General features: G+C 55.6%; 1 protein-coding gene across 2 annotated transcripts in view; it reads left to right on the forward strand.

Annotated features, from left to right (window-relative positions):
• Positions 1 to 20766, forward strand: part of NBAS (NBAS subunit of NRZ tethering complex) — a 38563-nt gene extending 17797 nt beyond the window's left edge. For both annotated transcript variants that reach the window (XM_078866555.1, XM_078866556.1), the window contains 31 exons: positions 516 to 602; positions 822 to 975; positions 1266 to 1451; positions 2027 to 2203; positions 2964 to 3097; positions 3605 to 3667; positions 4055 to 4177; positions 4296 to 4398; positions 5007 to 5242; positions 5536 to 5648; positions 6283 to 6396; positions 6991 to 7104; positions 7411 to 7568; positions 7655 to 7723; positions 7974 to 8129; positions 8640 to 8750; positions 9192 to 9312; positions 9680 to 9756; positions 10233 to 10367; positions 10768 to 11012; positions 11484 to 11594; positions 11922 to 12172; positions 12555 to 12868; positions 13404 to 13664; positions 14013 to 14215; positions 14976 to 15071; positions 15451 to 15646; positions 16059 to 16198; positions 16621 to 16768; positions 19133 to 19264; positions 20050 to 20766. In XM_078866555.1, the coding sequence (XP_078722681.1) occupies positions 516 to 602; positions 822 to 975; positions 1266 to 1451; positions 2027 to 2203; positions 2964 to 3097; positions 3605 to 3667; positions 4055 to 4177; positions 4296 to 4398; positions 5007 to 5242; positions 5536 to 5648; positions 6283 to 6396; positions 6991 to 7104; positions 7411 to 7568; positions 7655 to 7723; positions 7974 to 8129; positions 8640 to 8750; positions 9192 to 9312; positions 9680 to 9756; positions 10233 to 10367; positions 10768 to 11012; positions 11484 to 11594; positions 11922 to 12172; positions 12555 to 12868; positions 13404 to 13664; positions 14013 to 14215; positions 14976 to 15071; positions 15451 to 15646; positions 16059 to 16198; positions 16621 to 16768; positions 19133 to 19264; positions 20050 to 20331 (4810 nt within the window). In that variant the 3' untranslated portion in view covers positions 20332 to 20766. The remainder of the gene's footprint in view (positions 1 to 515; positions 603 to 821; positions 976 to 1265; positions 1452 to 2026; positions 2204 to 2963; positions 3098 to 3604; positions 3668 to 4054; positions 4178 to 4295; positions 4399 to 5006; positions 5243 to 5535; positions 5649 to 6282; positions 6397 to 6990; positions 7105 to 7410; positions 7569 to 7654; positions 7724 to 7973; positions 8130 to 8639; positions 8751 to 9191; positions 9313 to 9679; positions 9757 to 10232; positions 10368 to 10767; positions 11013 to 11483; positions 11595 to 11921; positions 12173 to 12554; positions 12869 to 13403; positions 13665 to 14012; positions 14216 to 14975; positions 15072 to 15450; positions 15647 to 16058; positions 16199 to 16620; positions 16769 to 19132; positions 19265 to 20049) is intronic.
• The last annotated feature ends 1780 nt before the right edge of the window (positions 20767 to 22546 follow it).

Below are 22546 nucleotides of genomic sequence, written 5' to 3' on the forward strand. Positions count from 1 at the left end.
GCCTTAACAGACCGAAGTGTGGTTAGCGAGCGCCTATGAAGGCCGACAAAGCGCACAAAAGGGGTGGTGTGGTGGCGAGCACCATGCCCGGCCGCAGTGCCGATGTTTACACACAGCACCAGGTACTCATTTAAGGCTGAATTGACCTAGGAGAAGTCCAAATAGCGGGGTTTGGTGACATCGTGATCAACCAGAGTGTGGCTTGTCAGGGTTTTCCCACCTTTGCGAGGCAGGAAGTGAGGGCAGCCACAGAAGAAAACAGTCCAATACAATTCTTCGTTGAATAATTCAATTCCTCCACTCATGTGGCAGCTCTTTTATACAGCATCCGAGCAGCACCGCAGAGCCCATAGCCCACCGCAACAGCTACCCACACTCTGTTATGCAACCACATTTGACTCAATACAATTGCACGCTAACCAACACCCACCACACACCACTTTGTATCCCCCAACACCGCTACACGGCACCACCACATCCTGTGTCACATCATCTCGTGCTGTTCCACCACACAGGCAGAACGACAAGGGGGAGCTGGTCGTCGTTCCGCTGCACGAGAGCCGGCACCGGGACACGGACTGGTGCGAGGACCCGCAGTGCAGGTACTAGGACGCGGGACGAAGCGGGGCAAGCGAGGGGACACGGGTAGAGATGGTGCAGGCATGGCGGGGAAGCGGCTGTCATCAGCGCAGCTCCGTTGAAGCCAGCGCTGCCGGCAGCCCGCGACGCACGTCTACGTTCCCGCCGCCTTGTCTGGCGCCACGGGCAAGCGTGCGGGTGGAGCCGCGGGGCGTACGTTGAGGTCTCGATGGTGGCGACAGGAGCGGGGCGGACGTGGGCCGCGTGGACTTGGGCGACTTCCTGTACGAGGAGCAGCCGGAGCTGCGGCGATTCCGCACGCGCGATCCCTCCGTGGCCCTGCTGTCCCAGTGGTACCAGCAGCGAGCGCACGACATTGAGAGCCTCTCCCGCCAGGTGAGGGAGGACACGCGCAAATACACCTTTACTTTACACGCGTGGGAGAGGGGAGAGTGAGCATGTCTGCACAGGTGAAAGGACAGGCAGGTGGGTACAGGTGAGTGGGACCAATTAAGCCTCTGTACAGGTGGGAGGAGAGACCGGGGTTATTATACAAATGGACTTGTACAGGTGAGGGCACAGACAGGTGAATCCGTACAAGTCTGTGTAGATGAGAGGACACAAGAGGTGATGGTGCAGGTAAAGGGATAGAAGGTCGTCACGAGCTGCCTGTGCGCGCGTGCCAGGTGGACAGCGCGCTGTCGCTCGTGCGGCTGGGCCAGGAGAAGCTGGTGCCGGGGCTGGAGCCCCTGCTGGATGACCTGATGCTGCTGGACACGCTGGTGTACGAGGCCAACATCGACCCCACGCTGACCCTGCACGACCTGCAGGCCATGCACAGCCTGGCCCGCCTACGCCTGCTCATGAGCAAGGTGGGCGCTTGCGGGAGGAGCCGGGGCTGTCCGCCAGGGTTTTCTTGCTCCATACTTGAAGCGAGCTCTAGAGTCCTGTTCTTTAGAGAGTATTTGGCCTACTCTTCCACGCTGGCCAAACAACTTTGAAGAGGCAGAAGGACCTACTCTTTAACCAACCACATCAACTAACCCAACATATGGAGTTATGTTCTACGATTAAATTTAGACTTAAAACTTTCGTGACTGCAGGAATTCATATTTTTGGTTCTTTCGTTAAAGTCACGTAGATAGAAAACTAAAATCTAAATTAAAAGCAAAAAACCCACGACGTTTCGATCGCAACACAAGTGGTCTTCTGCTTCCCCTTTTAATTTAGATTGTTGTCGTTCTACTATTAGTATCATTTAGTTGAGCCGTGCACGAGCGAGAGCGTGTGCGCGCGTGTGACGTCGTCTCTTAGTGCAGGTCGCGATATGTCACGAACGTTGCCGATTAAACACTTCCGAGGACAAACGCGCGTCGGAAATTGTTACGAATCCACGTGTGCGTGCGATCTATCTCCTTCCCCGTTTGTGCGTGGGCTCGGGCGCCAGTCCCCAGCGGAGCGGTACGTGCAGGATGCCCTGCGCTGGCTTGTGCCGTTCCTGCAGCGCCTGGAGACGGCTTGCGGCGGTTCTGCGGCGGCACCGCTGCTCCGCGAGTACCTCGTGGGCCTGGCCCAGAGCGACCTCGCGCCTCCGCTGCAGATCTTCCAGCATTCCAAGCCGCAGGCGAGCAGCCCGCACGGGCAGCACGCCACGCGATGCCCCCAGGCGCTCCCGCGGCAGTCCGCGCGCCACCACAGGCTCACAGCAGTGCTGCTGACGTACGCGGCAGGCTCCCTGTAGTTGAACCCTTTACCGCACGCCGATATTCAAAGATAGTCGTACACTTCGTGTAAACAGTTTGCAATTTGATGCAATTGTTGCTGTGAAATGGGTCTGCAGTAAAGTTGTTTAAATGTCGGTAACCGCAGGCAGATGAGCGAGCATGCTGCTGTGTCCGTCCTGGTGGTGATATCATGATGATGGTGACTACGTTCCCAATGGCGGTGTTTTTGATGATGATGATGATGGTGAATGCCTGATGACATCAATTGTAGTGGTGACCTGTGCAGTTATGGTAATTCTCTTAACGTGACAATGGTGATGTTAATGATGGTAATGGTGGCGATTAGGCTGATTATAATTAGGGGGGAGGTAGTGATTACATTGGTAACCACCATTGGTGATGGTTGTGGTGATGATAATGGTGAAATCGGTGCAGCTGAAGATGGTAATAACAAGGATAACAATGAAACGATAATTGCGATGGTAGCCGTGATAGTGGCTATGATGATTGTGATTGTACAATGGGGAGATTGATGATTGCCAAGACGATAGTGACAACAACGATAATGGTGATGACGATGATGATGGTACCTACGGTAATGGCTATGCTCGATGACCATGCTGAGGCTGACGATGTTGGTGATGATGGTGATGTGTGCAGCTTTCCCAGCGCATCATTCCAGACAACGACGAGCTCATGAGGGTCGCCCTGGAGTGCACCTACAGCTGCACGCGCGACGACCAGCTGTCGCTCTGCTACGACATCCTGGAGTGTCTGCCTCAGCGGGGATCTGGGTAACGACACTGCACACTCGCAGCAAGTGCCGTTAAGAAACCTACTGAGGGGCATCACCATGACTACAGCAGCGAATTGGGCCATCCCAAGTCGTCTGGCACAGGGGTGAAGGGAGGGGCAAGGATTCATGATCTGCCGTGATTCTCACGAGAGAGATGGGTCGAGATGTTTCGTGCGTTTGCCCACGTGTTGTGGGGAGCGGTGGCGCAGTGGTTAGCACACTACGTCAACGAGCCTGGTGACAAACCCCAGTTCACTTCCCGCTCGGAACCAACACGGGTTACGAATACGCCAATTGGTCCTGGGCATCCCCTAGGTTAACTCAGCCTTAAATGGACACCTGCTATGAAGTGCAAATGTCGCCACTCGGGAGACAATGTCTGCTGTGCATGTTGCTGGCTACCTCCTGCTGCGATGACAGCACTTGCTCCAGCAGTCTGTTATGGCTGCATGGGGATCTGTATCTGCGTGCGTGCGTGTGTATTGATGTGTCTGCCATCCTTCAGGCAAGAAACTGATGTGACTAGGGACCTGCATGACCAAGTAGATGTCATGGAGCAGCACCTGAGGTGAGCGATGCTGACCAAGTCGCAATGAAATCCAACGGAGTGCATGAATCATCAGATTGTTTTTAATGAAATGAGAGACAGATTGTTGTGAATGAGAGACAGATTGTTGTGAATGAGACAGATTGTAGTGAATGATAGACAGATTGTTGTGAATTGTAGTGAATGAGAGACAGATTGTAGTGAATGAGATTGTAGTGAATGAGAGACAGATTGTAGTGAATGAGACACAGATTGTTGTGAATGAGAAACCAGATTGTAGTGAATGAGACAGATTGTGGTGAATGAGAGACAGATTGTGGTGAATGAGACACAGATTGTAGTGAATGAGAGACAGATTGTTGTGCACGAGTCTTGTCGCCAGAGCGAACGAGCTGCCCATGTGTCCAGCGTGGCAGAGATCCTGGAGAAGCACGGCGTGCCGAAGCCCATCAGCTTCGTTCGCGACTCACAGGGCAGTCGCGAGGAGGCGGTGAAACTCCTCACGCGACTCACACGCCAAGCCGGACGCAGGTAACCGCGGCGACGGCCAGCCCGGCAGGATCTGCGCCGCACGGCACACGCCGGCAGTGCCGTTCGCGAAGCGGCCGCGCGGTCGAGACTAGCGAAGTCGCCGTCCCGCTGTGCGTAGGGTTCCGCCGTTGTCGGAGGAGAAGTGGAAGAGCTTGCTGGAGGACATTCTGGAGATGCAGAAGACCGTGTACAAGTGCCTGGACGAGGAGACATGCTACGAGGTGTGTGGCGTCTCCTGCGCTAGCGATGGCCCGCGGTGTAGCGTGGTTGTCAAAGCCACCTTGGGCTCGAGCACGCGCACCAATGTCAGGACTCTCCGTGTGTCGCAAGGCTGCTGGTGCTGCTGCGACCTTTGCTCAGGGAGAGGTCGCTCGTTCTCCTCTCCTGCCCAAATCGTGTGGACCTCCCTTCTCCCAGCCATCTGTGCTGTTGGCCTCCTGCCCCTGTTGAAGGCCAGGCTCAAGACTTTCCTCTTCTCCTAAACCTATGAATGACTGCACGTTTCTGTCTCTGCTATGAAACACGTAGCCACTGTTGCTCTATAGCCTCTTTAGATGCAGTCACATTGAGATGCATACATCCGAATTTAGTTGTATTGACTCGCAGAGAACAGTAGATTCACATAGAGACCCATAGACTCTGCCAGTTCAGGTCCAGACTCAGCACATCAACTTACTTCACTTGAGAACCCAGTGCACTCGCAGGTGGCTGCCTAGACTCAAGCCCAGCATCTCAGTGGTGCCAGCTCACTTCAGATTTTCAGTTGGCATAGTTGAAACGTCGCTTTGCGATGGCACGAGCGGAGGAGAGCATGTGCCCGCGCCCGCAGGTCTTCACCGAGAGCCTGCTGTGCTCGGGCCGGACCGAGACGCTGCAGCTGGCCGCTCGCATGGTGCAGTGTAGCGCCGTGCAGCCGGTGCGGCCTCTCACGGCCGCCGGGCCGGGACGCCTGCAGCCCGGCCAGCGCCTGGCGTACGCCCGCAGCCTGGAGCTGGTGCTGGGCGCCGCACGCGAGTACTTCAACGCCTCCAAGTCGCTGGCGGACGACAGCATGGACGTAGCCAGGTGGGTGGCCGTGACCTCACAAGACCTTGACCACGAGGCCTGCAGCGATTCGCTTGCCGCCGTCTTCTGAGTGATTTGGTGGATTGTTGTAAATTGAGGTCACGTTCAACGATCCTGTTATTTTTGTCTCGTTTTTATGTTTTTATTTATATTAGGTGATCAGCTGTGGCACTAGCCACACCTCCCCCTCGTGTGCTGTGTTGGCTTTTATAGATGCTGGCTAACAATACTTGCCCCACCTGTCTCTTAAAGCTATGGGGGGGGGGGGGTTGTCTTTGTCTGTGTGTGTGTAGGGAGTGTCTGAAGCTGATCACGGACGCACCCCCCAGAGTGCAGGAGGAGCTGGATCTCATGTCGGCGCTTGCACTGCTGGAAGAGTTTAAGTTGGAGATGCTGCCCCTGGAGGGTAGGATGAGAGTGCTGGACATGCAGTGTGGTGGTCACATGATATGCATGGCATGATGAGAGTAGTGCCTTCCTTCATGTGTTGTTAAATCTCCCTGGAGGGTGAGAGAGCAGTGTAAAATCGGTTGCTTCCTCCTTCCCATCACCACCACCATCGTCGTGACTACCACCAGCATCATTGGTACCACCGCCAACATCTTTATCACCATTGCAATCATCGTCACCACCACCATTGTTGCCGCCACTGTTATCGTCATTACACCCACCACTGTCTCTACCACAATCATCTTCATGATTACACCACCACAACGTCTATCTTTTCTCCCAAAGGCTGTCTCTGAGATACCTGATTTCCCGCCCTGCTCTAGTTTCCTCCCCCATCTGAAAATAATCTCAATAATTGACCTCATTCAAATTGCCTTGTTTCTTTAATAGTGATCCTCTGTTTATACAGCATCTTGGGATGCCGTCGCATAGGACGCTGTGTAAGCCGCATTCTGCTGTACATATCCTGCAAGGAATCCGCATTCAGAGGCCACTATCATCGTCACCCCTCGCTCGGCAAGCAGCGCACAAGTGGCATGGCACATGTACAGGCGGCCGCGGCTGTGTAACTCCCTTCCTTGCCCGTGCAGTACGCTTGTGCCAGGACCGGCTGTCCCTCATCAAGAAGGTGATGGAGCAGTCTTCCTGGGCATACAAGTACCCCAGCAAGATGCTGCACCTGGCCAGCTTGCTGCGTGTGGCCGGTACGTCCTCCCAGCTGCCTCGCAGGTCACCCACAGGCTCGCTCCTCACCCCAAGAATCAGAAGGGCGACTTCTGGCCAGTGGTGGTGGAGCCGCGTATGGTTCTGGTGGCTGTCGTCACTGTGGCACCATTATCGTAGCGCCTCCAATTAGCACGGTTGGCTACTCAACTTACTTACGTAGCGTGTGCGAGCAGATGTCACATGTTATTTTGACATCACAGAATCTGTTAATTTAACTGCTAATCTAGATCTCTTCTATTCAGCTCTCTCATCTCATCTCACTATCTGTATCTGTTTCATACAGCTCTCTCATCTACACCTCTCTTAGCGGGACGTAGTTTGGCAGGCCACTGCAGGAGGTGCCGTCACTTGAAGCACCCTGGCTTAAATGGTCAGAGAGGTGCCTCGTCTTTCTCGCACTTCGCTTTTTCATCTCCCGTTCCAGCTCCCTCTCGTTTCACAAGCTCAGCGGCTCCCTTTGGGGTCACCGCTGTGGCCTCCCCTCGCCGTCGGGCTCCGTGTCGGAACGGGCGAGTTTGGTGTTGACGCGGCAACCTGTCGACCGCGTGCTGCCGCGTTCTGTCCGCGTGCAGGCTCGGACCGCACGGAGCGGAGTGGCCAGGTGCTCACGCTGCTGGCGGAGCAGGCGCTGCAGGCGCACGATTACCGATCGACCGCCCGGCTGTGCCACCAGATCATCTCCGAGGGTACCGGACCCACCGCAATGCACGCAGCCCACCCACCTCTTACACAAAAGTTCTCCTACGAACGTCTATAAAAATCGGGGTGGGTGCATAGATTACATTTTTTGTGAGTCGGGATATGTTATTGATTCATAACCAAGCAATAACCCATTGAGAGAACGAGTCTCCTTTTCAAGGTGACTTCAGTCTACAGGTGGCAGCGATATCATCATGCGCTCTGTGCACGCACAAGGAGGCTTTGTGCAGGCGCTGTGCTGCTGCGTGCGGTTACCGCGCCATGGGTACTCATACGGTGCTATGGGTGTGCAGCCTACGGAGGCGGCTGGTCCGTGTGCAGCTCGTTGGCGCAGTGTCACGGAGCGCTCGAGCTCCCCGAGCGTCAGGAGCTGCTGGCGTTCGCGCTCACGCACTGCCCCGCCGACACCATCCAATCCCTGCTGGCGGCCAGCTGCAGCCTGCGAGCTCAGGTCTGTCCCTCCCTCCCTGCCTTGCACCCTCCCCATACCCATGTGTGAGCCTCTAGAATACGGTGCCTGTCTTTAACTCCTCATAGATGCTGTACGAGAGTGTGGATGGGCACGGGGAGACCATGAGGAACAACTCGAGTGAGCAGCACGTCCAGGTGTGGCCGCAGCACCAACACAACAACGCGGGCTGCACTCGCTCTGCTCGCCGCCGTCACTCACTCACACGCACGCACGCACACACGCACACACGCACACACGCCCGCATACACGCCCGCATACACGCCCGCACACACACGCACGAGTCGCCGCGCGTGTACCGTGCGCTCACGACGCGTGCCACGTCCCTTGCGCGTGTGTCATGCGCGTGCCGCCACGTGCTCCCACTCGTCACCACGTCGAATCCAGCTGGAGGAGCTGGACAGGGGAGGCCTCCTGCAGAAGACGTCGGCGCTGACCGCCGGCGTCATCGCGAGCACCACGCACGGCACGCGCGTCGCCCTGCATGCCATCGCCCAGCCGCACCTCTGGGCCAAGTCCCTCTCGTACCTGCGCCCACTGCAGGTGCCCTTGACCCCTATCCCCACCAAGCCCCCGGTCCTGACATGGTCACGTTTAGTCCTCTGCTCAGTGGCAGATCTTTGCCTCAAACTCCCTCCACTTGATCTCATATTGAGTTTTCTCACTCAATTCACTCTACCCACCTTTCTTCATTTAAGACACCAAGCAGCATCTTTCTTTTTCTGCCTCTTTCCCAACTTCCTTCGTTTGAGAAGAACTTCATCGAGCTCTCCAACAACTGAGAATGTTGCCCAATCCACATCCTTTGCCTTTTCTGGATCATTACCCTTCTCTCCCCCTGAACCCGCTCTAGAACATCCTCTTTTCTCTTTCTGTCCATCTCCGTTCGCAAACGTTCACTCCTAACACGGTGACGCGTGGAAAAGACGCTTTGGCCGGCATTCGCGTGAGCTGCCATCCCGTCGTGTGCCCTGCTGCGCGTGCCTCGGTGAGCCGTTGCCGGGGCGCCGTGCGTCCACGCCGTGACCTTGCGTGCCGTCGGTGATTTGGCAGACGGCCGCAGAGAATGACGAGGCTCCCGAGGCCCGGGGCAGGGCGGCCCCAGAGAGACAAGCGTGGCACCCTTTCTACGCCTCGCTGGGTGCGGACGGCGCGGGACACAAGGCAAGCAGGCGCTCGATGGCGGGAACACGTTCACCCGTCTACACCTCCACACAACAAAAGCAACAACGAGATTAGTTTTTTTACAGCACCTGCACCTAAATGCAACTGCATGTCAAGGCACCGTGCAGAAAAAGTGGAAATAATTGTTTTATAAGAGAGAGACAGGAAGCCGTAGACCAAGGAGAAAAGGAAGGTCAACAACGTGGACGTGAACGGAGCCAGGGAGTCAAACTCGTGGATAGCAGGGGAGAAAGGAGTCGTCGGGGTAGACTGCAACACCACGGCACAAGCCCAGGATCAAGCAGCACCACCAAAAACAACAACTCCAAAAAGTGCCAGAGCACTCAAAGATGCACCGGCTCTCGGTGTCCCATCATGCACCATTCCACTTTGGAGAGGACTGTATTGATGCAACGTTTGCACTGGGCGTGCGTGCTGCAGGGAGGGGAGCTCTACCCGGACTGGGCAGTGGCGCCGGTGCGGCAGGCGGAGCTGCACCTGCAGGCCGGGAAGCTGCTGGAGACGAGCGGAGGGGGGCTCCACCCCTTCCCGGCTTCTCAGGGTACGTGCCGCACGCACGATAACGAGGGCCGCACGTCCAGAAAAAGTTTCAAGAGACCAATGCCCATCGCTAGATCAGCACCTCCAGGCAGCTCCTCCGTGCGGCTCGAGACGTCCGCTCCGTGTGCGATCTCACATCTGGTCACAATTTGTATTGTGCACATTTCGGAGCCACGTATCCTGCGCTTCCGATTCGTTTGCCGTATGGTGGCGTTCCTCACTGCGTCTTGCCAACTTGCGCCCTGGGTGTCCCTGTTTCTCTCTGTGTCTCCCTGTGTCCCTCGTGTATCAGTGTGGCCCCCCATGTATCCCACGTCTCCTTGCATCACCTCTCATCACCTCCTGTCTCCTCGTGTCACCGTGCGCAGTCTTGCTGGAATTGGCAAGCGAGACAATGTCCACCGACACAACGCTGGCGCTCGCCTACCTGCTGGCACTGTCCGACGTAAGCACCGACGCTCAGTCGCTTGTGCAGCGAGGGCTTGGAGATTTCTATGAAACCGCAGTAGAGAAACCACCCTCTTTGGAGGCAGAGCAGCCAAATATAATGTTGTGCTGTACCTCTACACTCCCACATCTGTACTTGCTGCCTTCACCAACCCGCACAGAGCAGGTTGGTGAAGTATGATCAAATAACCGTCAGCCGCACAGGCACGGGGAAGCCCCGTCCAGCAGTGGATTGACAAGCGGCTGGCATGTACATGTGGGGAATGTTTACTTGGGGTTTTACGGAGAGTCGGTTCGTGAAGAAGTGACGGGGAGTGTTAAGGGGATGAGGGAGAGTGTTAGGGACCGTGAACGTGGGGTTTCTATGTGATGAAAATGTGATTGTGTCAACGATTATGGGAGCGTTGGAGGGCATGGCAGCCTGAGCGAGGGCCTGTGTGCGTAACGCTCCTGTCGCCCGTCGTGTCCGTGCAGCCCCTGGAAGCGGACGTCTGCTTTGAGAGGCAGAGTGCGACGGCACTGTCGCTGCAGCTTGCGGTCTACTACTACGCGCTGCAGATCCACGTGCGCCTGCAGCCCAGCAGCGGCCGGCCCGACTCAGTCTACTGGGCAAGTCTCGCACCGGGCTCGAGGCTACCCGCTCGCGCATACGCTCACAACAGGCTCAAAACTAGTCGTGCACACACACATCAGGATAGTCACCCTCACAAGTGAAAACCAGGCTCGTCTAATGCACACTGGGACATTCTCAGACGTACATACACACACACACTGAGGCACAGGCTACTCGCACACAAACACCAATAGGTAATGCACAGGGCTGGTAACACACCAGGCTCCACTTACACGTGAGCAGTATACACACTCGCACACGTTAAGCAGAACACACACGTGGCCAGCACGCACACATGCAGACCAAGCATAATGCAATGAACTTTGTCTTCATGAAGATCGAGCTGCCTTGCTGCAGCTGCTAGACGTGAGTGGCTGGCGCTGTGCGTCCCCCCAGGCCGACCCGGGCGAGGTGGTGGCCCGTGCGAGTGAGTGGATGGCGGAGGCAGGAGGCTCGGCGCCGGCTGTGGCCGCGCGCCCCGAGGAGCTGGCCGTGCTGGAGGGGCGGCTGCGCCTCTACGGCGAGCGGCTCGCCGACCTAACGCAGGCGCAGACGTTGCGCAGCCTTGGCGCCGGTGTGGACGTGCAGCGCTTCGCCGTGGACGCCCAGTACAAGCGCGGGACCATCCTCGGCCTAGTCGAGTGCGGCACGCGACGCGGGAGACGCGTTCGGGCGTTCGCACGCACACGGGCCTCTCTGACGGGTCACACTCACGGGTCTCGCACCCGGGTGCGCGTGACGTCTCGTCTGTCGCACTGCGTGTGCGCCATTGTGCGTGGCACCGCATGGCACCCCGCGTGCTGTCTTGGTGTCTCCCCGCATTTGCCGTCTAACATTGTGTACGTGTCGTGTCGTTTTGTGTGTCCCGTCGTGCGTTTTCTGTCTGCTCGTGTTGCGTCTTCTGTCTCCCTTATGCGATGCTGTCATGCTTGACACCATGTGTGGCAACGTGCGTACCATTTTGTCTGTAATGCCGTGCCTTTGCTATCACATGTGATGTCGTGTGTCACCGTGGGTGACATGTCATGCATGTGAGTCGTGTTTGATGTCACGGGTGACGCCGTCCGTACGTGTCGACTAGTGCATGTTGTGCCGTTGTTGTGCTGCCTTAGGACCCTGGACGACGCCACCTACGAGCTGTCCATGTCGCTGGCGCGGCGCTACGAGATGCCGCTGTGGGAGCTCTACATGACGCACCTCGAGTTCCTGTTCACGGATAGCGGGTGAAGCACCAAACACAGCGCCCCATCTCGTTGCGTGCCACAACACCCACGGATGTCTTACAGTGGCTACCCACCCCAGCGTGTATCGCCAATAACATATTTTGAAAAATCAAAATTACTCTAAAATTGTCGTATTTTTCATGTAAAAGTTGTAAATGAAATAGAAATAATTGTGCAATAGGCATTAATAAAAACGTGGCACGGATGTAGAATAGCGATACCACAACTGTGCGTTTCAGTGTCTGCGCCCCACATCGATTGAAACACTCTTGGAGTCCGCGCGCCACCGACTCCCCCACGCTGCTGGCACCCCGTGCGCGTGCCCAGGTTGGCGACGCGGCAGGTGGAGCAGCGCGTGGCGGCGTTGGGGCTCGTGTCGGAGTTGAAGGCCGACCCGGCCGGCGTGCTCGATCACATGACCAAATACGTGTACCCCGGCGTGCCGGGCGGTGACCACGCACGACTGCTCTGCTACTTTGGCCTGCTGGAGAGCTGCGGCTGCGGCGACGACGGCGCCCATCCTGGCAAGCCAGGCGCCCACCTGCAGCTGCTCAAGAAGCTGCGGTCCACCACGCCTGGTCAGTGTCGCGCAAGGCCAAGCGCGGGCCAAGCGGGACGCGGTGTTCCCATGGTGCCTTAAATGATGATATTGCTCACCCGTACGTGACCCAGCGGCGGTGTTCGCTACCGAGTGTGCAGGCGGTTCGACTGAACCTAGCCCATGGACCGGAGGCGCCCAATGTGCCGGGCTATGCAGAGAGAGGGAATGCAGACAGAAAGGGGGGCCCTTTTGGTTGCACCAGAGCACAAACCAAGCAGTACCTCTGACTATGGATTCTAGTCGCATGCCTCCTCCCGGTCTCACCAGCAAAAATATTCGGTGAGAAGATGAAGCCCTGGTGCGCGGCCGCATGTGGCGATCGCTGGCAGTAACTCTTATCCCACTCTGTGCCACACCAGACCTCGACTACAAGAAGCTGATGGACACGAGCGCCAACCCGCTGGACGCGCTGCGGCCCGTGCTCACGTCCCAGAACGTCACCACGGTGGCCAAGCTGGTGCCCAAACTGCCCACGGCGGGCGGGCTGACACAGAGCGCCGTGTTTGCCACGTGGCTGCGCCGGCTGTTCTGGAACGGCACCGGAAAAGATGGCGACGAGGTGGACTGGGGCAGGCGCTACCGCGACTGTGAGCAGCTCCTGGGCAGACTCTCCCCGCCTGACCTGGACGCCTTTCTTCAGGAGGTCACCGTCTCCGCAGACGCCGTCGATCAGGCAAGGCCACTACTCTCGACCCTGTCCCGCTGTGTGTGTTGTTCTCGCCGTGTTTATGTTTGTGGTTCTTTTGGACGGTTACCCTCTCGTTTGAGTCCATTGGTGATGTGTGCAGCATTTGTACCAAGGCTACACTTCGTGACTTACCACTCGGATATGGCCTGTGACCAATATTTATCTGTCACTGCAAGAAAATTAGCTGCACCCCTAGAAGGGGGTATTGTAGACCTGGCAACAACACCATTTCTAATTTTAGCACCGCGCTCAGTTCCTTATGTCACTCCAAGAGCCTCTTCACACACGGTTGACAAGCACGTGGTTTTTGGTGTTGTTATTGCGTTCCACTTCGGTGTGTGTCTTTGGATTTTCAAAGGTATGTTTAAGTCCTATTCAGTCACCTGATGGGAAAGGTTCCCCCCAGCTTGGTGCACGAGCCAGAAGGCGGACGATGAGATAAGCGCAGTGGTCGCTCTGTGTGAGTGCCCCTCGAGCAAGCCCCCGGCCCGTGTCGCCAAGGAGCTGTCCTCCCTTTCAGCTGCCGATCAAGGCGCGGGTGGACACGGCGGAGCGCGCCGCCGCGTTCGTGGAGAAGCTCAAGGGGCGGCCCGCCTCCCGCAAGAAAGGGGGGGGCGGCGGGGGCTCCGTGGGCGATGGCGAGGAGGCGGCGGCGGCAGATGCCGCGTGCGAGGACGGCGCGCGCACGCTGGACGACGTCGTGAGTCGACTGCACGCTGTGCGGAAGCACCTGCAGTCCCTGCGGGACGATGCCATCGCGGCGCTTCGACACAGCGAGCAGGTACGAGATCTCTCTTTCCTGGGCACGCGGTACGGCTGCCGCGATGTAAAGTTACAGTAGCTCAATTTGCTCCTCCTGCGCCCAGTTACATCAGCGCTGAAGTGGTGGCACCTTGGAGCACTTGTATGCAAGTTCATAAGTTTGCCTTTCTCTGCTCGGTTTGCTGCAATAAAACATTTTCGTGACTTAGTATCTTTTTGAATTTGTATCTTGCTATTTTTGTGCTTCACTGCGCTTCCAGGCTTACTCTAGTTGATGCAGGAAAACAAGCGTGTTTAATGGGCAACGTAGCCACGCACGCGTCGGTACATTTGTGTACAATGCACTCACACGTGCTCACCCTCACAGGAGCAAGAGCGCGCCTACGCGCGCGCCTTCGACCTGGCGTGCTCGGAGGAGAAGGCGGTGCTGCAGCTGGCTCTGCGCTTGGCGCTGGACGGGCGGCCGCTGCCCTGCGTGCACGGCGTGCTGCGCGCGGCGCTGGGCGAGCGTCGCGACCGCGTGCGCGACGCCATTCACCGAGCTGTCCTCACAATCGTCGACGCGCTCCAGTAACTGCCACCACCCTCCCTTTGCCACGTCGTACGGCGCCGATGACGTAGTCGGAGGGGCTGCAAGGGGCGAGCCCTCAGTCTTGGTTCCTCGAGACTGCCCCTCAGCCTCAAGGCCGGCTAGAGGTCTCATTCCCTCGGGGCTTGACCTTGGCCTCGGTCCCAGGACTTGGCTGAGAGCTGCGATCCTTAACATGGCTTTGGCCGAGAGCACCAGACCTTGGCTGGCTTTGACTGGTCTCAAACTAAGATGCACCTGGCTTTGGCCCCGGCTTGGCCTCGAATCCAAGGCTGATACAAACTGTCTGCGACAATGTGTACCACGGTCTCTCAGTGCCCTCTCCCAGTTGTCTGTATCAATGTCGCACGTAGCGAGAGTTCTTTACAGGAAACTTTCTTTTTTACCACAAGTCATGGCTACTGTACCAAGTGTGATCTTCTGAGTTGGATCGTGTTTTGAGCGTTGCTTCTCTCAAGCTTTCTCCACCACGCACGACTCCAGGCATCGTCAGGAATTTAAGGAGAAGTTGAAGAGTAGTCAAAGTCAACGTATGTCAAAGAGTCAACGTCTGCAGATACCCGCAGCAGTGCGTGGCGACAACCTGACAGAAACACTCTCGCCGCGCAGCCTAACCAGGAGCACCGCATTCGGAATACAAGCGGCCGAGCCGCCCTACGCGCAAGAGTCACACTTGGGAATTGTGACGGAGAGCGCCATGAGGTCGCGCTGAGCCGCTCACCCGTGCCTCCTTCTCTGCAGGGAGCGGCCGGAGGCCGTGGAGCCGCTGGGCGGGAAGGCGCCGCTGGAGGCGCTGGAGGGGATCGTGTCGGCCGTGCGCTCCCACTCCGAGGACGGGTAAGGCGCCGTGACACAGGGAGCCCATGAGAGCTGCCCCCTGGTATTTTAGGTCGGGCCTGGGAGCCGGTTGGCCCTTCCTCATTTGCGCGTTGGCCAGTTCATCAGAATGCTTCTACGTCAATATGGTGGTTGGCGAGTGAGCCGGTGGACGGCTTCAGGAGTGGCCTGGTGAACTTCTAAAATGCCGTCGGCAAATAATCAAAGTGGGCAGTGGCATTACGATGTTGGCAGTCGCACTGGACTCTTCTAAATTACTGGATGGTTACGTCAGGCAAAGCGATACAACTTGGATAATTCGCCGACTGATAATCGAGAAGTAGCAGTGTGGCTGTCGCCACTAGTTTCTTGATCCCTGCTGGTGTCTCGCTGTGTGCAGGGGGAAGCTGGTGAGCGCCGACAACCTGCTTTCGTGGCTGCGCCCCTTCTGCACCGACGCGGCGCTGCCGGTGCGTCCTCGCGTCGCCGTGCTGCAGATCCTGGAGCAGGCGTTCCGGCTTGGGGACGAGGAGGGCCACCTCCTTGCCTTCTACCGCACGCAGGCCGTGCTGACGGACGCCTGGCCCCACCGGACGGTGAGTGATGTCGCTGTCCCTGCTGGGTTCCGGCTAAGGGACCAGTGGTTCTATTTTGGCAGTGCTGCTGGATGTATTACTGCTATTCTGGTCGGGCTGCTGATCCGATGGTATTCACAATACGTGGCTTCTAGTGCTGGCGGATCACTTATACCCCTTTTCCACTGGCACACCAGAGCTGCACGAGCGTGGCTGGTTTTCCACCGGCTGTTTGTCATACCAAACCGTGAGGACACAGCGTCACCGACATGCATCGCGTGTGACATCAACAGTCTTTCCTTTCACAGTTGAAAAACAGCCTAGCGCCTCCTGAGCTGCGTCAGGCGCTGGCGCAGCTTTGGTCTACGGTGGAAAAGCAGTATCGCTGCTCTTCTGCCATTGTATTGGTGCTGATCGATGGCGTCTGTTGCAGCTGGACATGGCAGAGGTGCGTGACGAGGAGGGGCGGCTGCGTCTCTTTGAGGAGCTGCTCGGCGCCGGCGTGACGCCGCCCCTCGTGACGCACCTCATGCTGCTGCTGCAGGCCTGGCCGCCGATGTCCGACACCGCACTGTGAGTGGCAGCTCGGCAACCTTGCAACCGTGTTGCTGGGAAACTGCATTCTCAGGCACGACTGAATAGACAACGGACCCACCGAGTTAAATGATTCATCGATTCGGTGATCAAAATCTATATGTATGCTCACGATATGTGCATTGAATCCTGCATGGAAGAATTTGTTTTCATTTATGAAAATGATTTGCACGTAAATTGCAAATAACACCTGGAAAGCACAGTATGTTCAGACAGACAAAGAAAAACACAACTACACTGGGCTGGATTTGCTATTTTATTGTTGGACATTTGGATATGTGCAGCCAAACCAAGAAAGATTTTCACTTTATTTGCAAGCGATTATCTATTTTGGCAAGTAAACTGGAAGTAAACTATGCAGTGCAAATACATCCACGTGTGATGTTGGTTGCTGCGTGCAGAGCAAGCCGTGACGCTTGCCCCTGGCTGCATCTGGCGGCGGCGGTGCTGTCGGCGAGCTCCTCTCCTGCCGGGACAGTCGAGGCCGGTGCCACGGTCCTGGGAATCTCGCGGTCGCTGCGTGGCACGCGGCACGCGCTGCCAACGCCGGTACGGGGCTGGGCTGTGCACGGCACGCCACGCGGCGCTTACGGTGCCACCAGCGGCCAATCCTTCACGTCGCCACCAACACTGGGAGTTACAGCTGTGTTGTTGGAAAGTCACCATTGTGAACATAGTACCGGTCCTTCCAGCGTGCCTTGTGTCTCATGTGACATCACCGCACTGCTGTGTTTTAGACCAACTGTAAAGGGTACAAATTGTGGCCGTGTTAATTTAGAGAGCAGCATCAGCGCAAGACAAGGGGATCTATGCACTCTGGGTTTGTCCCTGTTAGGAATCATCAGCACAGTTCGGCCATCATTGCCTCTGCTGCCGCCTTGTGCCTCCGGGGCTCACCTCCGCGTGCTGCGGATGGTGCGGCGTTGTGAGATGAGGTGTGTTGGCATGACAATAAATGAAAAAGCACCGATGATTATCATTATCATCATGGCACCTCCTTTGCCAGTACCAAAATATGAGAATAGATTTTTCCCCTTTTATCTGGCAACAAAACAGGTGTTAAGTTGTTAAAACACCTAACTGAAACCTTTTACAAGGAATCTTGTCTGCATTAACCACAATACTTGTGGTCAAAATGCAAACAAAAAAATACTCTAATATATGCATTGTCTTTGAAACTGATTGGTCCACACCAGAGACAGCTTTCCTCGTCTCAAACGGTGTTAGACCAGAGGACGCCAAAAGGCGTACAGCACAAAGACAACGCACTATCAGAGTAATGAGAGCTCGGGGTGAGCATCGACATCATGGGACCTCCTTTGCCAGTCCCACTGTGGGGAGAGCGTGGCCACTGCCTGGGGGCGACAATGAACGGCGAGAAAGCCGAGCGCAAGCTGCACACAAATGAGTGTAACAATACACGCATTGGGAGATTAATTTACCCAGGTGGAAATCCCTCCTGGTCCTGGTGTCGGTCTGGCTCACACCCACGTTCAGGTCATAAAGCACAGAGGCATTGTGTCTCTGTGTGTCTATGTTGTGTGTGTCTCTCTCTGTGTCTCTGTGTTGTCTCTCTCTGCTTGTGTGTCTGTCTGTGTGTCTCCATGTCTGTGTTTTGTCTCTCTCTCAAATTTAGTTCTACCTGATGCCGACTGCTTGTGTTGCAATCGAAACGTCGTATTCTATTATTTAATTTATTTTCTTTCTACGTGACTTTACCGAAAGAACCAAAGAGTAGGTCATAAAGCGTTCAAAGATCGACTTGAGAAACTATTTGAGATCTGTTCAGCCTGAATGGCCTGTCATGGGATTGAAGGCTCTTTGCCCTTGTCCGGCATTAGCACGTAGCAGCACAGATCTCACCGTCCATGGTGACAACTTTGAGCCTCTCTGGCCTTGTGTGTGTCTGCCCCCTTGTGTGTCTCCCCCTTGTGTGTGTGTCTCCCCCTTGTGTGTGTGTGCCCCTTCTGTGTGTGTGGCTCCCCCTTGTGTGTGTCTGCCGCTTCTGTGTGTCTCCCCCTTGTGTGTGTGTCTCCCCCTTGTGTGTGTGCGTGCGTCTCCCCCTTGTGTGTGTCTGCCGCTGTGTGTGTGTGTCTCCCCCTTGTGTGTGTGTGCCCCTTGTATGTGTCTGCCGCTGTGTGTGTGTGCGTCTCCCTCTTGTGTGTGTGTTTGCACCTTGTGTGTGTGTGTGTGTCTCCCCCTTGTGTGTGTGCATCTCCCCCTTGTGTGTGTGTGTGTGTCTCCCCCTTGTGTGTGTCTGCCTCTTGTGTGTGTTTGCACCTTGTGTGTGTGCATCTGCCCCTGTGTGTGTCTGCCCCTGTGTGTGTGTGTGCCCCTGTGTGTGTGTGCCCCTGTGTGTGTGTGCCCCTTGTGTGTGTGTGTGTCTCCCCCTTGTGTGTGTGTGTGTGTGTCTCCCCCTTGTGTGTGTGTATGCGTCCCCCCCTTGTGTGTGTGTGTTTGCACCTTGTGTGTGTGTGTGTGCGTCTCCCCCTTGTGTGCGTCTCCCCCTTGTGTGTGTGTGTCTCCCCCTTGTGTGCGTGTTTGCACCTTGTGTGTGTGTGTGTCTGCCCCTTGTGTGTGTGTACCCCTTGTGTGCGTGTTTGCACCTTGTGTGTGTGTGTGTCTGCCCCTTGTGTGTGTGTGCCCCTTGTGTGCGTGTTTGCACCTTTTGTGTGTGTGTGTGTCTGCCCCTTGTGTGTGTGTGCCCCTTGTGTGTGTGTGCCCCTTGTGTGTGTGCCGCTGTGTGTGTGCACCGTGTGTGTGTGTGCTGCTGTGTGTGTGTGTCTCCCCCTTGTGTGTGTGTGCACCTTGTGTGTGTGTGTGCACCTTGTGTGTGTGTGTGCACCTTGTGTGTGTGTGTGTCTGCCCCTGTGTGTGTCTGCCTCTTGTGTGTGTGTGTGCACCTGGCTGCAGTGCGTGGAGCAACTGCTGGATCTGCTGCTGGAGCGCTCCCTGTTGCTGCCGGCGCTGAAGCTGGCGCTGGACGGTGGAGATGTGCAGCTGCACGAGCGCGCGATCGGCCTCATTACCACCGCGGTCACTGAGGTGCGCGTGGCTGGCCCAGCCACCCCAGCCTCAAATCATCGGTTATATTAATAACAGCAACATTGATGGCCCAAATCGCAATTATATTGTGATTACTCATTTCTTTAGAACTGCTTCTTGTGTTTAGTTTGTTGTCCTTCCCCCCCTGCAACTCCGATGAGCACAGTTGGCTACGTACGGTACGAAGTTCAACATACATACAATTATTACGAGTTACGCAATTACAACTTTAGCAGATCACGAGTCCGTCTGCACTTGCAAGGCAAGGCCGTTTCACCGTCACGGTCTCCGCGACGTGGTTAAGTTACTCAATCGACCACAAATTGTAATCGGCTAATTTTATTTGTGGTCGATTACATGACCTCCTCTAAACATGGCAGCCATCCTGACATCCTGCTTCCTGAAGGTGGGAAACCCCCTCCAAGCCACACCGAGTGCGACTCAGCTGATGATGGCCATGTTGTCATGAAGCCCCGCCCATCACATCCCATTCAGCGATACACTTGGAAACAAATCTGAGAAAGAAAGTCTCAACCTTTTCCGTGTTACACGATGAGTCGAACAATTAAACCGATAATCGGTAGAGTTATCAATTCCTTAAATAATCTGGTAGCCCAGCTCAAGCGCAACTGCAGACCGGTCAATACTGAGCACCGTGCAGTCATGGACTTTTTTCAGGATGCTTATTTCTGATGTTTTGCCAGTTACGTTTTTTAGTGCGTGTCCTGTGTGTCATGCCATGTGCGCTGTGCAACACTCCACTCCCTCTATTGTGTCCTCCGAAGGTCGACCATTCCAACTGTGACCCCGAGCTGCTCGGCCTGCTGCTGACACAGGGCCTGGCCGTTGCCTGCCTGCCCACCACCCTGTACCCGCACCTGATTGGCCACCTCCTGTCCAACTGGGAGACAGAGAGCTGGGACGTGGAGGAGGTGGCGGCAGAGCTGAAGGCCGCTGGGCATGGGATGGAGGCCGCCTCGCTCGTGATGGCGCACAGACGCACGCCGCCGGCGCTTGGCACATTCAACGCCGCCGCCAGCTTCCTCAAGCAGTGGCTCCAGGGCTGACGACTTCAAGCGGAGCGAGTGATACCCAGACGACTGACGGAGATAGTGATCCCGTGGCAAATGAAGTTGTCAAATCGAAGTTCTTCATGCCAGAGCTCTGGTGGTGTCGCTGTCCTGGTACCAGGAAGCGCAGGGAGCAATGGCGTTGGCTCGCGTGTGACGAGTTAGCTATTATCGAAAAGTGGAGTAATCTAATGTAATGTTAACAGAATTTATAATGAGCCAGCCGTGTGATATGGTCGGCATGTGTTTAATCTTGAATAACATAAATGGATCCAGTGTTAGTTATTTTGTAAAGCGGATGCGCATGTCTATGCGTAAGTACACGTAATGGCATGAAATGTGGACACTTGAAGACAATGTGTAATGTTGGCTGAATCGTGTGCCACTGTTAAAATAAAATATACTGTACGTGTTTATCCGACAGAACAGCAACGTGTGTGGCCGGTGAGTTTTTGTACCAGCCCAGAACACGGGCTTGGGTCGGGCAATTTCATATTTGTTGTCTTTGTGAAATTCTGCTACTGCTCGCATCAGCAGAGCTTATGTGTTGACATCGGCACAAGCCGCGGTGCGGCACACCGCAAAACTCGATTTTCCGCAGGAATAAAGATCACTCGACCGAGTCGCTACAGAGCGTAGGAGCAGCCTCTGCCAGCAGAACCTGCGTCTACAGGGCCCATAGACTCGTGGGGCCTCGGGAAATACGAGAGGTTTGGGCGAGCGACACGCGGCTCCTGTTTGTGTCCGACGTGACGGCTGCGTGAAGATGTGTTGGGCGCGGGGGCCACCTCCTCATGGGTTTGAATCTTACAGCCGATCCGGTGAAAACCCTGGCGTGGCTATGCCCCTTGCGCACGACCTTTTCCCCGATGTCCTGCGGGCTCCGGGCACGCCTGATTAGGCGGGCGATCCCTGGCAAGATGTGCGTCTGTCAGCCCCGGTTAGCGTCCGTGCCAATTGTGCCGCTCGCCACAGAGGTTTGCCCTCCTCCCCCTCCCAACTCAACTCGCCTAAGCCCCCGACCACATGCATTCAAGTGAAGTGGCCAGGATGCAGAAAATCTCTGGGTCAATTCGACCATCCCTCCTGAGCTGATAACATGAGTACCCCTTTGTGAGAAGTCAACACATAGGTTGTCCTCTCGATTATCCGTGTGGATTAACTGTGCTTATGATACAAAGAGGAAAATATCTAAAAGTCGCAATCCACCGTGCCATGGATTATTTGACTGCGACTGCTCCTCCTTGCCCGTGACCTGGTGAGAGATGACTTCAAGAAGCCAAGAAGGACAGATGACAATTTTGTACTTTCACCTCCATTCCATGCAAATGTGGATTTATACCCTCATTTGCAAAGCTTTTGCATAATCTGTATTTGTATTAATCTTGATTTGAAGCTTTCGTGACTGCAGTAATTCATACTCTTTGGTTCTTTCGGTAAAGTCACGTAGGTAGAAAATAAATCACGACGTTTCGGGCGCAACACAAGTGTCCGTCATCAGATGGGGAAGCATTGGTCTGCTGCTGAGGCAGACTTTTATAAGGTTTGAAATGGGTGTAGCCCAAGGATCATAAAGAAGTGGTCGGGGCTAGTGATGTCAATGTAAGAAATTAGTATGTAACCCAACGGGTGCAATCCAAAGGGCATGTGAGTATGAGAGCGCAATCCAAAGGGCATGTGAGCATGGGAGATCTAAGAGAGAGACACAGAGTCGTAAATAACAGCTGACATAGGCAGGTAGGTAGGAACATGTATTTGTATTGTCGGGGTAAATCCCTCCCACTGTTTACCCTGGAGTAATCGAGAGTTGACTATATTGACCTCCGTCATAGCAATGTGGAATGTCTCTTAAGTGGCTCAAGGCCCCATTTCCCAGTTGAACAGAGAGAGGCACGTTTGGGACTGGGTCTCTGAGTGCTGCTATCGCAGGTTAATCCCCAAGTCACTCAGCTGCCACGTCACGAGAGCTCAATCGGTCTCTTCTCCTCGCGCTGTTTCCGGGGCAGCCGTCCTCGCCAATGCGCGCGTCTGTCCGTAGCGGGGGGGACGATATCGCCTGGCGCGTTCCATGCCGACACTCGCACGCGCGCGCGTTGCGTCTTGCCCCCGATGCGAATCTTGCACGGGATTAACCATTTATAGATTTTAAAAAATTATAATTTCGATTCTTCGTTGACATTAGTGCATAACCACAAATAACTCAACGCATTTG

The sequence above is a fragment of the Lampetra fluviatilis genome, chromosome 22, assembly GCF_964198595.1.
Source record: "Lampetra fluviatilis chromosome 22, kcLamFluv1.1, whole genome shotgun sequence".
In the NCBI taxonomy this organism is placed as follows: domain Eukaryota; kingdom Metazoa; phylum Chordata; class Hyperoartia; order Petromyzontiformes; family Petromyzontidae; genus Lampetra; species Lampetra fluviatilis.